The sequence below is a fragment of the Trifolium pratense genome, linkage group LG4, assembly GCF_020283565.1.
Source record: "Trifolium pratense cultivar HEN17-A07 linkage group LG4, ARS_RC_1.1, whole genome shotgun sequence".
NCBI lineage: Eukaryota > Viridiplantae > Streptophyta > Magnoliopsida > Fabales > Fabaceae > Trifolium > Trifolium pratense.
In genome coordinates this window covers 55,818,776-55,834,472 of record NC_060062.1, presented here as the reverse complement: position 1 = coordinate 55,834,472, position 15,697 = coordinate 55,818,776, and the positions used below count along the sequence as shown (strand labels likewise).

At 32.8% G+C, this 15,697-nt stretch overlaps 2 protein-coding genes and 1 non-coding gene across 4 annotated transcripts; 2 read left to right on the top strand and 1 right to left on the bottom strand.

The window, feature by feature from the left end:
* The first annotated feature begins 1,745 nt into the window (after positions 1–1,745).
* Positions 1,746–6,115, top strand: LOC123881532 (DNA-3-methyladenine glycosylase). Its single transcript, XM_045930242.1, has 5 exons — positions 1,746–2,200; positions 2,579–2,636; positions 3,882–3,965; positions 4,065–4,206; positions 5,264–6,115. The coding sequence occupies exons 1-5, from the start codon at positions 1,816–1,818 to the stop codon at positions 5,540–5,542; spliced, it is 948 nt and encodes a 315-aa protein (XP_045786198.1). The 5' UTR covers positions 1,746–1,815; the 3' UTR covers positions 5,543–6,115.
* TRNAS-GCU lies at positions 3,750–3,831 on the top strand. The gene has a single exon. It is a non-coding gene; the product is annotated as a tRNA-Ser (tRNA).
* A 4,274-nt stretch (positions 6,116–10,389) lies between the features above and the next one.
* LOC123881713 (phosphatidylinositol 4-kinase gamma 7-like) lies at positions 10,390–14,506 on the bottom strand. Of its 2 annotated transcripts, XM_045930446.1 has the most exons (3): positions 14,091–14,419; positions 13,271–13,387; positions 10,390–12,859 (listed from the first exon to the last, which is right to left on the bottom strand). In XM_045930446.1, exon 3 carries the CDS (start codon positions 12,587–12,589, stop codon positions 10,670–10,672), a length of 1,920 nt encoding a protein of 639 aa, XP_045786402.1. In that variant the 5' UTR covers positions 12,590–12,859; positions 13,271–13,387; positions 14,091–14,419; the 3' UTR covers positions 10,390–10,669. The 2 variants fall into 2 exon arrangements, with proteins under 2 accessions (XP_045786402.1, XP_045786401.1); XM_045930445.1 differs by lacking the exon at positions 13,271–13,387 and having other exon boundaries at positions 14,091–14,506.
* Between the last annotated feature and the right edge of the window lie 1,191 nt (positions 14,507–15,697).

The following is a 15,697-nucleotide window of genomic DNA, read 5'->3' as shown; positions in this document are numbered from 1 at the left end:
TATCCTAACTTGGTAATATTTTAAGTAAAGTGCTCACAATGTTACTAATATTTAGTCATAACATAATGTGATTCTTATGAAGTCCTTAATTGATCCATAATACTAATAAGGAAAATGGGGATGTTACAAACTTTCTTCTCTATTCCCACGAAAAAAATTCCTACTCTTTCGAGCCCCCAAACAGAGCAATTCTCCTCATTTACAGATCAAGTTGACATTTTAAAAAGGTGTTCTACTTGAATAGTGAACATAAAATTCTAAATAAACCTTATTATGATTAAGATTAGGATAAGTTTAGATCTTATTAAGTCTCTTCAAAAGACAAAATAATCGCCTTAAACCCAAAAAATTCAGTACATGGCACTAGAGGTAAAGAACGATTCTTACCCTTCGATGAGTAACATGTAAAAAACTAAAAACTAAGATGAAATCAAAGAACACATGCAAGAATTTCGAAAGTGGAAATGACCAATTGTTTAGAGAAGAAAGAAGGATAGAATATCTTTGTCCTTGCAGACCATAGGTATGTCTCAAAATTAAAGGCATTGAGTAGGAGTCAAGGATATTAAGATTAGATGTATGGACCCATTTCACCTTGCATTGAGACAAACACGGCAACTAAAACAATGATTATTAGTGTACTAATAAAGCTTTTCCTCCATTACCGTACCATTACCATTTAATTACTAGTATTATCTTTTCTTTAAGTTTCAATTTGGTCCCTTAAGTTTGGTGTCAGTCATGTTCCATGTCATTTTTTTTAACTAAAAAAAAAACAAAATTAAAACATAAGGGACAAGCTTGAAACCTAAAATAAACATATGAGACCAACTTGAAACCTAAAATAAACATAAGAGACCAACTTAAAATCTAAAATAAAGATAAAGGACCAAAAGTATACTTAAGCATTTCTTTTAGATAGACGAAATGACAAATCATTAAAAACATTCACACATACACAAAGTGGAGAGACTGATGATCGAATTCCGGTCATAACGTCTGACACTAATTATTTCGACATTTCTGCCAATTGAGCTAAAATTTGTGGACAATTACTAATATTTTTTAAAATCCAACAGAGTGGGTGTCAAACCTTTTGAGATTATTATTTAGTGATGACAAATTATTTCAAATGTTTATGGATAGTCTTAAATGTTGCATTTTAATATATGTATACAACATATTTTGGAATATTTCGAAAAATTAACAATTTATTTGCGCAGATAGCACGAATGCTTATCATGATAAGTGTTTACGTATAAGTTTACATAACTATTTTTATAGCAAATCATAACATAAGGATAAATTATAAAAAAAAAAAAAAAAAAAAAAAAAAAAAAAAAAAACTTATGACGGTTGTCTTAAAATAGTACTCCGTCTTACAAATATTGTCAAGTAAATTAGTACAGAGAATTTTTTCAAAAAAATAAAATAGATTATTAATACAGAGAATTTGTCTTACTAAAAATTATTTTTACCAAAAATTAAATTTGGGTTCTTTTGAACAATATGTTTTATGAAAAATTTATTAATCACTTGAGCTCGATGTATTGGAAAATTTTATATTTAAGAAGTACTATCTTTATGTGGGTCAAAGGAAATAAAATATGGACTCATAATCAAATATTGCTTGAAAACCAAGAACCATTTTTTTTTCATGTACATGAAAAACACATTTCAACAACCAACAAAGACATTTCTCAACTATATCCATCTCAATTTAAAACCCCCAAAGTTTTAATGATCATTCAAACCAAATTCAACATCTACCACATTTATAACACTACAAATTTTGATCTCTCTTTTTCTCCAAATATGTCTAAAACAAGTTTCAAAGAAAATGTAAGAAGACAAGCTTTGGAGAGGAACACAAGTTTCAAAGATACACAAAAAATATTGAACCAAAGTTTTTTCCATAATAAAAACTTTAAAAAAGTGTACCCTATTGGGCTTCAAAAGAGCACTTCTTCACTATCTTTATCTTCAGTTTCATTATCTTTGTCACAAAACTCAAATGACTCTTCTCAAGCTGATTCTTTGACTCCATTGGATGAAAAGATTTCATTGGCACTTCGTTTGATTTCGTCGTCATCACATGAAAGAAGAGAATGTGTACCTAAAGCTATACATCAACCAAGTCCACTAGTGACTATTGAGCCAGGGGAATTGAAAAGATGCAATTGGATCACAAAAAATAGTGGTATGATAGATTTTATTTCCAATGTCATTTCATTATGTATAATAATCTTATTTTACCATCTTAGGTTTTGGTTTGTTTTTTCTTATAATTTGAGCTTATGACTAATGGTATAGCTATGTTTAAAAAAATGTTGTGGCATTAAGATTATAATTTTGATATCATAATTGAGACTACTCGGTTAATAATCTTCATTCAAAAACGAATTACTGAAGAATCAGAGTTTGATTCTCAAAGTGGAACGATATTTTATCAAGTTTTATTTATTTATTGATTAAAGTATGAATCATCAGGATCTTCTTTTCCTAAATACTAGAGAATTAACACATACAAAAAAATAAAAATTAATTGACATGTAACTAATTTTGATGTATGATGCAGATAAGCTGTACATAGAATTTCATGATGAATGCTGGGGAGTTCCAGCTTATGACGACAAGTAAGTACTAAGTCAATCTTAATCTTCTTATCTTTTACTCCCGTCATTGAAGAAATTCACTTTTTAAATATATTAAAAAATTGATGTATCTTGTTTCAAAAAAAAATTGATGTATATAGACTAGATACATTCATTTTTTGATGTGTCTAAAAAGTTAAATTCTTATATTAACGACTAGAAGGAGTATAAAACTATCAAATATTTATGGTCATACTCATACACTGTGGTTAGATTAGTGGTTGCACAACTATCTAGGAATTATATATATATCGATGCTTATACATTTAAAAAACTTATTTATACATCAGATTTGAAGTTACTTTGGTATCTTCTTCATTAACATTGATTAGCAATATCTTTAACTCATTCTTCAAAATAACTATGGAAATGACAACATATAATTTACCATGGAAAACAATCGATGTTGAAACATAAGTTTTTATTTATATTATAAATCTCATTGGAGGATTCTGAGTTGGATAAACTACTTTATTATCTCTTACAAAAAAAACTACTGTATTATCGAATTTGACATTTATATTAATTTGAAACTTATTGGAGCAAAAATAAACCAACTTAACTCATACTCAAATATCGAATATGATAAAAATCATACAGGACATAACAACCATTAGTAAACTTTATTTTATCTATTTTTTTTACTAACATTAGAAAGTAGTCCTGACAATTGACCAACTCCTTATATTTACAAAGATTGGACAAAAGATTATTAGCAAAAACATTAACCTTTTTGAAAAAAAAAACAATAAAATACAAAAAATAATAAAATGAACAAACAAATGTAAATGAATAATAACCCAAAATAATAATAATAATATAATAATAATAATAATAATAATAATAATAATAATAATAATAATAATAATAATAATAATAATAATAATAATAATAATAATAATTACAATTAGTACCCCACATTAAATGAATGTAAGTGGATGATATGGCTAAATGAAAAGTTTTCATTGGTTTGTGGATTAGGGTTTAGATAGACAATTCCACAACTATCTAGGATTTATATATATAGATTGTACCAAAAAAAAAATAACAAAAAATAAAAATCAATTTAAAATTGCTTCTAATATTTCACAAGTAGTCGCTTTGGCCGAGTGGTTAAGGCGTGTGCCTGCTAAGTACATGGGGTTTCCCCGCGAGAGTTCGAATCTCTCAGGCGACGTTTTGCATTTTAGTGATACATAAGCCAACTATTTTGATTGATTAAAACAGCAAATTATTTGAGCTGCTTGCAATGTCTGGATTGCTCATGGACTACAATTGGACAGAAATTATAAAAAGAAAGGATCCACTCAGGTAACATTTTGAATAACAATTTATAATTCTTTACATGTTCTTTTCTTTGTATATTAATTATTAATTAATACAGATATAGTATATAATTGTTTTATGCAGAGAAGTTTTTGCTGGATTTGATCCTTACTCTGTTGCCAAAATGGAGGAAAAGGAAATCATAGAGATAACATCAAACAAAGCACTTTCTTTAGCAGATAGCAGAGTTATGTGCATTGTTGACAATGCCAAATGCATAATGAAGGCAAGTAAATAATCCATATTTAGAAGACAATTTTTGGTGAAACCTTAAAGTTATTTCAGTATGCATGAATTATTTTAATGAGAGGAACATGTTAAGAAGATAAATGTGGTAAACATTAAATATTAAGTTCGTGAATTCAACTCTTTACATATTAAATATTTTGTATCATTAAATGCTATATTTCTACTTTTAGGTAGCTTAACATGTGTTCTTGGTGCACATGTTAACATGACCCTTATTTTAAATATCGTGAAATACCTAACTCTATCGCGTACCTAAATAAAAGTATATTTGTAATGTCAAAATTGGGGCATGTAACACGAGTGTGGGTCCCATTTCATGCTTAATTAATCCTTCGTGAATTTAAACCCTGAAAATGGTCTTTCCGTTTGTGAGACTAAGACTGCATACTGCTACATCTACTCTCATCAAACTTAATGTATATTTGTTTCCGCGTTTACCAACCAAGTTTATTTGTAATGTCAAAGATGGGGTGGATAACCCGAGTGTGGGTCCCATGTCATGCTTAATTAATGTTTCGTGAATTTAAACCCTGAAAATGGTCTTTCCATTTGTGAGACTAAGATTGCATACTGCTACATCTAATCTCATCAAACTTAATGTATATTTGTTTCCGTGTTTACCAACCAAATTTATTTGTAATGTCAAAGATAGGGTGGATAACCCGAGTGTGGGCCTCATGTCATGCCTAATTACTGCTTTGTGATGTGGATATATATCGTGAATTTAAACCCTAAAAATGGTCTTTCTGTTTGTGAGATTAAAACTGCATGGTGAATACATCTACTCACTTCAAACTTATTGTATGTTTGTTTTGTTTCTGCATTTACCAACCATGTAGACGTGCGTGTTTTTGAAGATACAAATGTCGGCAAAAGACAGTTCAAAACCGCGTGTGGCAACACACTGCACAACCTAACATAGCTTTCGCCTAAAGAGAGTCTTGTGCACTAGTCTTTTCTTCTTCTTTTTTTTACTTTTCATGAATTTCATCTTGGTTGTTAATTAGTAGTTACTTTTTGATGTTTTTGAACAGGTTGTTAGGGAATGTGGATCATTTAGTAGCTACATATGGGGTTTTGTAAATCACAAACCAATAATTAACAAATACAAATACCCAAGAAATGTCCCATTAAGGAGTCCAAAAGCAGAGGCTCTAAGCAAGGACATGGTAAAACGTGGGTTTAGGTTTGTGGGTCCAGTGATTGTGCACTCTTTTATGCAAGCTGCAGGATTGACCCTTGATCATCTTGTTGATTGTTATAGACATAGTGAATGTGTGAGCCTAGCAGAAAGACCTTGGAGGCATATCTAAAAGAAACATTGTTGATTCAATATCACACAATTTTCAATTTTTTGTTTTCTATTGCAAAGAATTTCGAACGTTCAGAAAAGGAAAGACTACAACGACGTACATATATACTCGACAGTCGACACATCAACATCTAACAAATGATTAATCTAAGAGGGACGAGTCTCAAAATAACATATGAAAACTCAAAGATATACCCGACACATCAGCGTTCAATTTAGTTTTGTATATGCAATTACTCAATTTTCCAAACATATGTCAATCAAGTAATAATGACATTAATGTTGTACTTTGTATATTTGGGTTTTTTTTTCTCTCCTTTTCTTTAGAAGTGTACTTTTTTCCTCCAATTTCCAACTCGTGTATACTTTTCATTTTTTTTTTGACAAATGTATATTTTTCATTTGTCAAGCCTTATCTTGAGACCATCAATAAATGACACGAAAAAGAAAGGGAAAAAAAAGTGCAATGCTATTTGTAACTACTTGTTTTATTTTATTTTTTGATCAAGTTTGTAATTTCTTGTTTAGTATGAATGTAAATACGTATCATAATGAGAAAGATGTTATGTTCAAAGGCTTTTTCTTTAAAGGAAAGTAGAGCAAAAGATGTTAAGTTGAAAGGTATTTACCATTAAAATTGTGTTATTTGAACATCAAAATATTGAAAACGTATATGACACCGTATATGTTTGTCTCTATCTCTCTACTGCTTTTTATCTTCTGCATTTTACACATATTTTAAAAAATACACACAAATTAAACTTAACAACAAACAAGTATTATTTCCTTAAAAAAAAAAACAAACAAGTATTATTTATTTTTTTGAACCAAACAAAAACAAGTATTATTTCTCAAAAAAAAAAAAAAAAACAATGTTTTATTGTACAGACATCATTTCGCTTACTGTTATATGCTTACTGTTTGGTGTAATTTGTGCTTTATTTATTGACTTCAATATGCTTTTTCACCTCTCAACTCAAGATATAATATACTGCTCAATAACATATTTTGGAGTAGAGAAAGAGAGTTGTCAAAAAGTAGTTCAAATAACATTTCTCTTTGTTTTAAGAGGCCTTAGTTAATAAATAAACTGCTGAATTCCTTATAAAATTTTCTTATTATTAAGTTGTTATTAACATTTAGAATTTTATGGATAGTCCTTATTAGTAGTTGAGGTAGTAGTGATAGTTAGGAAATAGTTTGATAGAGTAGAAGATTTTAGTTGATAGTTGGAAGATAGTAGTAAGTAGTGTGAAAACTAATATTGGAACAAGATGTAACACATTAGTAGTCAACTTATTGTAGGAGGAGAGTAATATATTGAAGCCTTAGTGTTATTGATATTGCATTCCAAAGGCTCAAATACAATTGTACCTAGTTTGCCTATTTATAGGTGTGGATGACATATTCTAGATCCTTCATGACATGTCCTAGTACAAATCTAGTACTTAGATATTCTACTAACTACTTAAGTAATCTAGAGAATTCTACAAGTTTACAACATCACTTAATAAGTAAGAGTGATTCTATAACTTACTAATGATTTCTAGAGAAGTCTAGAAATGTGCATCATAATTCAACAGTCCTTTAATCTCATTATTTGATTCGTTTATTAGGTTTGGTCTTCAACTTGTTCTTTATTGATCTAAAATTGAGTTTCGGTACAGCTTTCTACAATGATCAAGTGTGTAACCAATTTTTTTAAAAAAAAACCAACAAACTTAACTTATTTCACAAGTGATCCTTGGTTAAGATCGAATGAGGAATCATGAATGAGTGCACAACAAAACTAAAGTGTGTATAATTTTAATGTGCAAGAAGTTATGCTGCCGAATGTTAAAAGATAGAACACTATTAAGATTCAATATTTATTTTCACTCAGGGCTGAAGTGAACAAGATACTTGCTGTTCCATTATTAGATATAGTTGAAGAGGATAAATTGATTTGGAATGAGAAAAGGGATGGCATGTACTCGGCCCGATCCAGATATAGAAAAATGATGAAGGAGAAAGGAAAGTAACCGTCCGCGGATTTCTCCTGCTTGGAGTAAGAGTTGGAAAATTCAAGCTCCTCCGAAAACTAAACATTTGTTATAGCGGATTTGTAAAGAATGTTTACTGACTCGGGCACGTCTAAGAAGTCACTATGTGAATTGTCAAGTTGAATATCCCCTGTGCGTGCAAGTGACAAAGGAAGCCATGCACATATTTTTTGTATGTGAAAGTACTAAAGAGGCTTGGATTAGAATAAAGTTATTTTTCCTAGACTAGATAGCAAATATTTCATTCTGTGCAAGAAGTGATATTTGACGTGTGTTGCAATGAAAATAGAAGGATAGCGGGTAGAATAATAGGAACAATTATGTGTGAAATGATACTAGAATAAATGCAAGACAAGTCGGCAACCAAGCAATGCATTATGCATCTATGGAATGAGTGGGCGAAAGTACATGAAATTTAGTGACAGCATTCTCCTCAGGATTGTTTAAAGAGCAACGCCAGCATCTTTAGCGCAGTTGGTGTGATCGGATGGGATTGGTGTGTTCGTGATTACGGTGGTGGTTTTATTCATGCAGGTTCGAATGTCCTTAATGAGAGGCTCAACACAATTGAAGGAGAGGAGAGGTTATGGATGATCAGGCTTCTTCTGTGTGACTTTCCGAAAGTGATCCAAAAATCATGATGGATGTTATTTTCTCTAGTATTGGTACATCTGAATTTAGTACTTTAATCTCTAATATTATATCCGTACTTGGAGGTTAAGTTTATTAAGGGTCAAACGAATATGGTTGCAAGTTGAGCTATGACTTATAGACTTTTTTGACAAATCTTTTAATAGATATAAAAATGTACAGTAATAAAATTCATTTTCTACCCAAGAATCAAATGCATAATATTTTTAGACAAACAAGGATAAATCTTGTGAAAGATCAACACCTAATTTCCATTCATGTAGGTGAGGTGCAATCAATTCATGCCCACCACTAATTGTTACCAAAAAGTGAATAGGACAAAAGTATGTATTATCTTGTGCACTACAATTTTATTGAACAATCAAAACAGAAAACAATTTCAACATGTAGCGTGAACTAGGTAGCTTCTTATGCTACTTTCATGGAACCATATGTCTTGTATTCTCATAATGGTTTATCATAAGTTTGTTCAAATTAACAAAAACTATACCCCAAATAGTTTATGTCACTTTGCTTTGATATGTCAATTATGGGGACAACAAGACAAGTTTGATTCCCACTCATCTTATGTCTTTTATTCTCCCTCTCAACTTAGGTGTATATATCATTATATCTTGCAAAACAAACAATTAAAATCTTAACATTTAATTAAATCACTCTCATTATCTCACTGGCCAGTATCAAGACAAGTTGTAATATAGTATTATGAGAAATACATATCAATGGATTAGGCTTCCATGTCATCAAAATTCAACTTTCAATTTCACTCAAGCCAATCCACAAGAACAACAATTTAACAAATAATTTTTTTTTTTTTTTTGGTACAAAATTTAACAAATAATTTAACTACAATACAAAATGAACTTTGTACTTTTTATGTACTTATTTGTCTATTTTCCTTCATGACGACCATAAGAAACAAATTAGATTTTACCTAATAAACAATTATTTTTGTAAAAATAAATATCTCTTTACACTATGCATCAAAGACAAACCCTATTTTCAATTGCGATCGATCGTACATTTTAGAATTTGAATTAGATCTAACTCAATTCTTACAAAGTCGATTTGTAAAGTGATTGTACATATTTGTATCATATTTCATCTAATGTAAAATTATTAACACATTTTCTCACTCTAAAACATGAACTTTTTGGATGTGACCTCCTAAGTGGTCCAATAACACGAGAGATCCTGAATAGACTATGATCATCTTAGATTTTTTTTAAATGTTATCTCATACATACGGGTCTTAAATGTATACTATAACATATGATAAGATTAATTTCCTAAGATAAGATTAGATTAATTTCCTAAGATTAATGTCCATTTCAGAAGACAAGAAAAGTTACATAACGAGAATATCCAAAAGAGAATGTAATTTCACTTTATTTTGACTGGACCGAAAAAGAAAAACTTGTAAATGTTTAGACGGCAGAAAAATAATACAGAATGTTGATGACAGCCAATTCTTATGAAAGAAAAAAAAGAAGACTACTTGATTGGTGCCAGATGTATATTATGTGAATAACAAATTATGACATATACCTAAGGCCGGTTTAGGAAGCTAGCCAAACATGGAAGCAGCATTATCTATCTCACAAGAAAGCAAACAAAAAATATCACTGTTTTGATGATTTAGATGGGCTCCAAACTGATAAACCAAAGCTGGATGTTGATTCCTCCAACCCCACCATGCTGGTGCTTTTTTCATATTTTATCAATAAAGGTGACTAAATGTATCAATCTATTGAAATTTATAAGTTATCTACAAATGTTATGATTACTTGATCCAAAGTCTAAACAGTGTGTAGATGCGTAGTGTTACCTCTGCACACTAAAAATAATATTGCTTGTGAAGAAGACAGCTTCATTATCCTAATAGATCCTAATAGATTCTAATTGTATTATACATAAAATTGATTCCAAAATCAACTAGTTGTATTCAACAAACTACTCTTTTTTCTTTTGACAGAAACATTACTCGTTGAAAATGGATAACTGAACATGCGCACCTGATCTCATTATAAAAGTCAACCAGATTCATGTCTTTCGAGCATCAATTTCATCAGAAAGTCTGTAAATGCATTACTGTTATTTTGACCCAGATATTGAAGCATATGCAGTAATCAAATCAAAACACAAAAAAAAAAAAAAAAGGAAACAACGGCTTTCATTATATACATAATTTCATTTCAAGATTTTATCCTACAAGTTATTTATCAGACATCCAGAAGAAAAAGATAAAAATTGAAACCAAAAGACAACCAAGTCTACTTTCAACAGATACCAAGCCTATTTACAGCAGTTTTTCCGGCATTCATTAAAAACTCATAAACCAGAACTATCCTAACAACAACCTATTAACCCTAACAACCTATAAACCCTTATTCTTCATTCTATAGTTCCCTATCATAGCAAAGTATTCCTCAACTTCAAAACTGGCACGAGGTACCAAGCCTCTGTAACTGTCTCTGACCTATGGTTATGGATTTCCTCTTGCCAAATGCCGGGTACAGCAATTCTTGAAACTTCTCCAGAAACGTTGTCCATTCATCTTCAGTCACATCTGCCAGCTTCACAAAGCTTGAGCTTGAAGGAAGCTGCTCATTGGCACTCCTATGACCAGAGGATGCATTCCCATGACAGTCATTATCAACCTTTCCTCCTGAATGCTTCTGGTGTTTCTGGCTTGTCTCACTTAGCATCATGTTTTTCAGCGAAACAGAAAGTTTTGAAACCGCTGTGTTCTTTCCATGAAGGGGAAAAGTGACAACACCCTCTGGAAATTCTCCATCACCTTCTTCTTCCTCCTCCACAATGCTCTCATGCAATTTAGAAAGTGGGTTGCGACCATGCCCGCCTCCAAGTCTAGGTGAGAAAGGTGCTTTAGGTAGAAGATCATCCATTGTCATCTTCATAGTGAAATCCGACCCAGCTACATCACAGTCTATATCAAACAAAAATTCATTATCACTCAAATCAGTCCTGGGAGATAGTTCTTCTTTCTCTGCCAACATCTTCCTTGCTTCCAAACAAACAACCTCCAGTTCACTGGGTTCCTCCTCACCAATGCGGAACTCTCTAGTCATCATCTCACCAATTTCAGCAAGGCACAGACCATAAGCAGCAGCTTCCTTGAGGAAAATGGTGCAGAGAACTAAGACTCTCAAACAAGCCTCCCGAATCATAGGCAGTTCCTTTCGTAACATCTCACAATCTCGAGCAGGATCCAGATTTTCGATGTAAGAAAGCTCATCCTCGGAGAATGGAATTGAAGCCTGAGGCCAATGAATCCACTCAAAGTATGGGTCCTCCAAAGCTTCTGGCAAGCAAAGCCCGTGATCAATAGGAATTAGATCAACCTCGCTGAAGGCCCCAACTTTTCTAACCAACAAATTGCCACCATGCCTATCTGTGTTAAGAATCCTAATGTCTAATATCCCTATACGATGCACAGCAGTAACTGGAAAGCCAGATGTCCCATAGTCACTTGCATCAAAATCATGAGGTATGAACTGCTGAAGTGACGCAATCTTGCTAACCAGCTTCTTCTTCTGGATGTTTTTCCCATTCACTCCATCATTGACATTGAATATTGAGTGAGTAATCTTCACTAAGGCAGTTGGAGGCACTTTTGCAAAATTACCATAGTCAAGAAGATAAGCTGCAACTTCCCTGAACCCAGTCTCCCCAACCCGAACTGAACGTTTCAAACCCGGTTGCCCAAGAGCTTTACCAACAAATCCTTTTGGATTGTTTGGGGCAAAAGGCTCCTCATCTGTTGGTTTCACAATTGCAACACTCTCGCCTCCTACGTTCAGGAAATAATATGCACCTCCAAGGCCACTATGAACTGGAATTGGATCTATCCCCATCTTCATTGCCTTCACAATGTCCTTGACCATATGCTTCATTATATCCAGGCTACTTGATTGACCTAATAACTCAATAGGACCACTCTTGTCCCTTTGCTGCATATCCCTTCCAGTCGGTGACAGGCATGGAGTGGATGAACTTCTGTGCATAAGGTTACGTGTAAGAAGAAGGGCACTATCATTCCGAACAGCACTAAGGTCATTCTTCAAGACAACATCCCCAAAAGTAAGTGAGCTCTCTTCAGTTGGGACATTAAGGGCAATCTGCAACCTCCTCTTTACAGTATGTGCATTGTCACTACGATCCAATTCCATGCCCAAGACGCACCCACTTTCAGTTTGGACAAAAACCCTTCTTTTGCCAGAAGATTGTCTTCCTCCCATGCTCTTTTTCTCAAGGTACTCCCTACCTAGCGGACTACGGAATACAGCCACGGCCATCTGGGTTTGAACAGGGCTGTCAAATTTATTAGACATCAACTGAGGCTGGAATCGGATGATTTTTGCTGAGGGCAACTGAGATGGCAGCGGAATAAAGGTTCTCCTGTCCCGAGAAGTTGCCAAAGTCCAGAGCCAATGGCACTTGTATGAAAGCAATCTCTAGTTCCCCAACGGTCATTAATGATCACAAAAGTATTAAATCTCACAGAATTCAAGGACTCAAGCAAGATTGGAGATAGACACTAGCTGACAGCTACATTGAAGCCATCAGGAGGTGAGGAAAGGCTCACGTGACAGAACCAAAAACTGCAAATCCATGAAGATTCTATCAAAACTCTCAGAGTATAACCATGACATTACAAATCTCAAGCAAAATAAACGTTTTTTTTTATAAAAAAAATCAAGCAAAACAAACTTACTTCTGCAAGAATAACACAAAAATCCTAAAGTCATCCAAAGTAAGTAACAGATCAAATAAATTACAACTTAAAGTACTCATAACTACATGCAGAAAACAGCATGATCATTTAACGTGAAAAGACACCATTCCGGAAAGCGCGCAGAATTAACAGTCTTCAGTTTTAATAAGGGTGTCTATAGATTCAAATCCAGTTACTTTTATTATTTCATTTCATCACCTAATTAATTACAGTTTAAATTCAAATCAAATCTATCTAAACTGGTTGTAATTGGATTATAAGGTCAGTGATAAATCACCCATCATGTATAATTGCCCGAGATTAATGATCAATCCTCTCCAAGTAATAGAAATCATCAAATTGGACTCCATCTCGCCTAATAAGACCTTCGCCACTTACAAGACATGAACCAAACCTGGTAAAACATGCTTAGTAACCTTGTTGGTCAACAATATTTTATAACAGAGTATAAAAACACAAAAATGCACACCAGATATAATAACAATTAACTCAGAATATTAAACATTGCATTTTCTAAGTAGATTTTACAAATTAAATAAGTTAACTGTTACGAGTCTCACATCGCATGTGAGGATTGTCTTTACTTATAAACTCATTTTCAAGTCATCTCACATCCGATGTGAGACACTTAAAGGTAACACGTTCCTTTCTATTCTGCTTTGTTTTGAAATTTTATTAAAAAATAAGAATATTATCTTCAATCACTCTTTTCTATTTCTTTTTCACGAACTCATATTTCAATATCAATATAAAACACACATTCAAAAAAGTTACAAAAATTGCAAACTAAACCGGACTTAATAAGTTGTTAGTTTGAATCCAAAAATATATTCAATCAAATAATTTCATTTGTTTTTAGAGTTTTCAGTTTCTGCATTAACAGATTAACCTTACCTTTTTTTTTTTTACTAAATATTAACATATTAAAATCTAGTGATTATTTCAAACTACTAAGCATTTCATTCATTTCACAAGTAAAAAATAAATAAATAAATCCACAGCATATAAAACAAAATCACGAACAAAATACCAAAAAAAAAAAATAACAAGAAAATAATAGCAAAAAAAAGAGAAAAAAGAAAGAATCATCACAATACCACGTGATTGATGGATCAAATTTGAATGAATACGAATACGTCGATGGCAGGAAAAAATCGAGAGAAAAATTTCACTATGCCATCGAGCTTGAGCTACAGCAATGCAAGATCCGAACAATCGAAAGAATAACCGTCGAATTGTTCGGATTAAATCGAAGAACAAAAAGAAGAGAATCGTATATGAGAGACTCGTTCGAGTTAACTCAGAGGATATTATCTTTGTTTATGTGTTATCTTCTTCTTTGCTTTGTTCTGATATGGTTATTTTCTTCTTCTTACAGAATGAGAAGCTTCGTTTTCTTTGTTCTTTAACACAAACGAAACTCAATGCGTGAACCGTGGTTAAGAAATGTAACTGTGGTTAAGAAACTTAGACCGCCCTTGGGAGTAGTAGAAGAGTCTAGAACGTGAGATTTGGAGCGTTGGATGATGGAGAAATGATGTGATATTAGCCGTTGGTTTAGTGGCACGTGGAAGTAAAGGATTGGGAAGGTCACGTGGGAGATGACCGTCAAAGGGAAAGTGTCAGGTAGTGAATGGAGACGCTTTTAGGGCTGATATCTGACCGTGGATCAACGAGATTGCAGAGGGAACTTGTCTGTGTGGAAATACCAATATTGCCCTAATGACCACACTATGTATGTGTTTAGTTTTGTGGTGGACGAAATTGATTTTTACATAATTGAGTTTGACAAAATTGATTTATGTTTGGATATATTCATACAAAAGTGAGTTGAACAAATAATTTGAGTGTAAAAATCAATTCTAAAATCATAAACTATAATTTCTAGCTTCAAGTATTCTACTTTTGATAAACCAAACAAATCAGAATCAATTATACACATCTAGAATCAATTTTTCCTCCAGAATTGAAACAAAACATATACTATGTTCAGAGTTCTTCTTACTTTTCCTTTTGAAGAGACAAGAGTTTTTTTTTACACACTTCTAAATTTTTCTCTCTCTCTCTCTCTATTTTAAAATAAATACAGTTTAAAGTTTTTTTAGAGGAATATTAAAAATTGTCCCGTAACTTCTTGCTAGAGTTGTCAAAACGGGCGGCCCGGCCAATTTCGGGACGGCCAGGTCGGGCTTCGTCGGGTCGGGCTGGCTAAAAAGCCCGAGTAAAAAACGGGCTACCAAAATTAGTGCCCGAGTCTGGCCCGGTACGGGTAGTCGGGCTTTTGGGCCGGCCCTTTTTTTTTTTTCCTTTTAGTGCTAAAACTCAACCATGTAAATAGCATTAATAATTCTCGCGCGTCCTATTTTTTACTCATCCGCTATATATATATATATATAATAATTCTCGCGCGCCGTATTTTTACTCATCCCCTATCTACGAGTTTCTCACGCGCCCTATTTTTACTCATCCACTACCTACGAGTTTCTCGCGCCGTATTTTTACGCATCCGCTACTTACGAGTTTCTCGTGCGTCATATTCTTACTCATCCGCTACCTACGACTTTCTCGCGCGCCCTATTTTTACTCATCCGCTACGTATGAGTTTCTCGCGCGCCCTATTTTTATTCATCCACTACGTACGAGTTTCTCGCGCGTTCTATTTTTACTCACCCGCTACCTACGAGTTTCTTAGGTGCCCTATTTT

Excerpts from the sequence above, each read along its gene's own strand:
- LOC123881532 (XM_045930242.1), top strand. The coding sequence starts at position 1,816 with ATGTCTAAAACAAGTTTCAAAGAAAATGTAAGAAGACAAGCTTTGGAG. Across the intron at positions 2,201-2,578 it reads TTGGATCACAAAAAATAGTG|ATAAGCTGTACATAGAATTT; the intron begins GTATGATAGATT and ends TGTATGATGCAG. Across the intron at positions 4,207-5,263 it reads ATGCCAAATGCATAATGAAG|GTTGTTAGGGAATGTGGATC; the intron begins GCAAGTAAATAA and ends GTTTTTGAACAG.
- LOC123881713 (XM_045930445.1), bottom strand. The coding sequence starts at position 12,589 with ATGTCTAATAAATTTGACAGCCCTGTTCAAACCCAGATGGCCGTGGCT.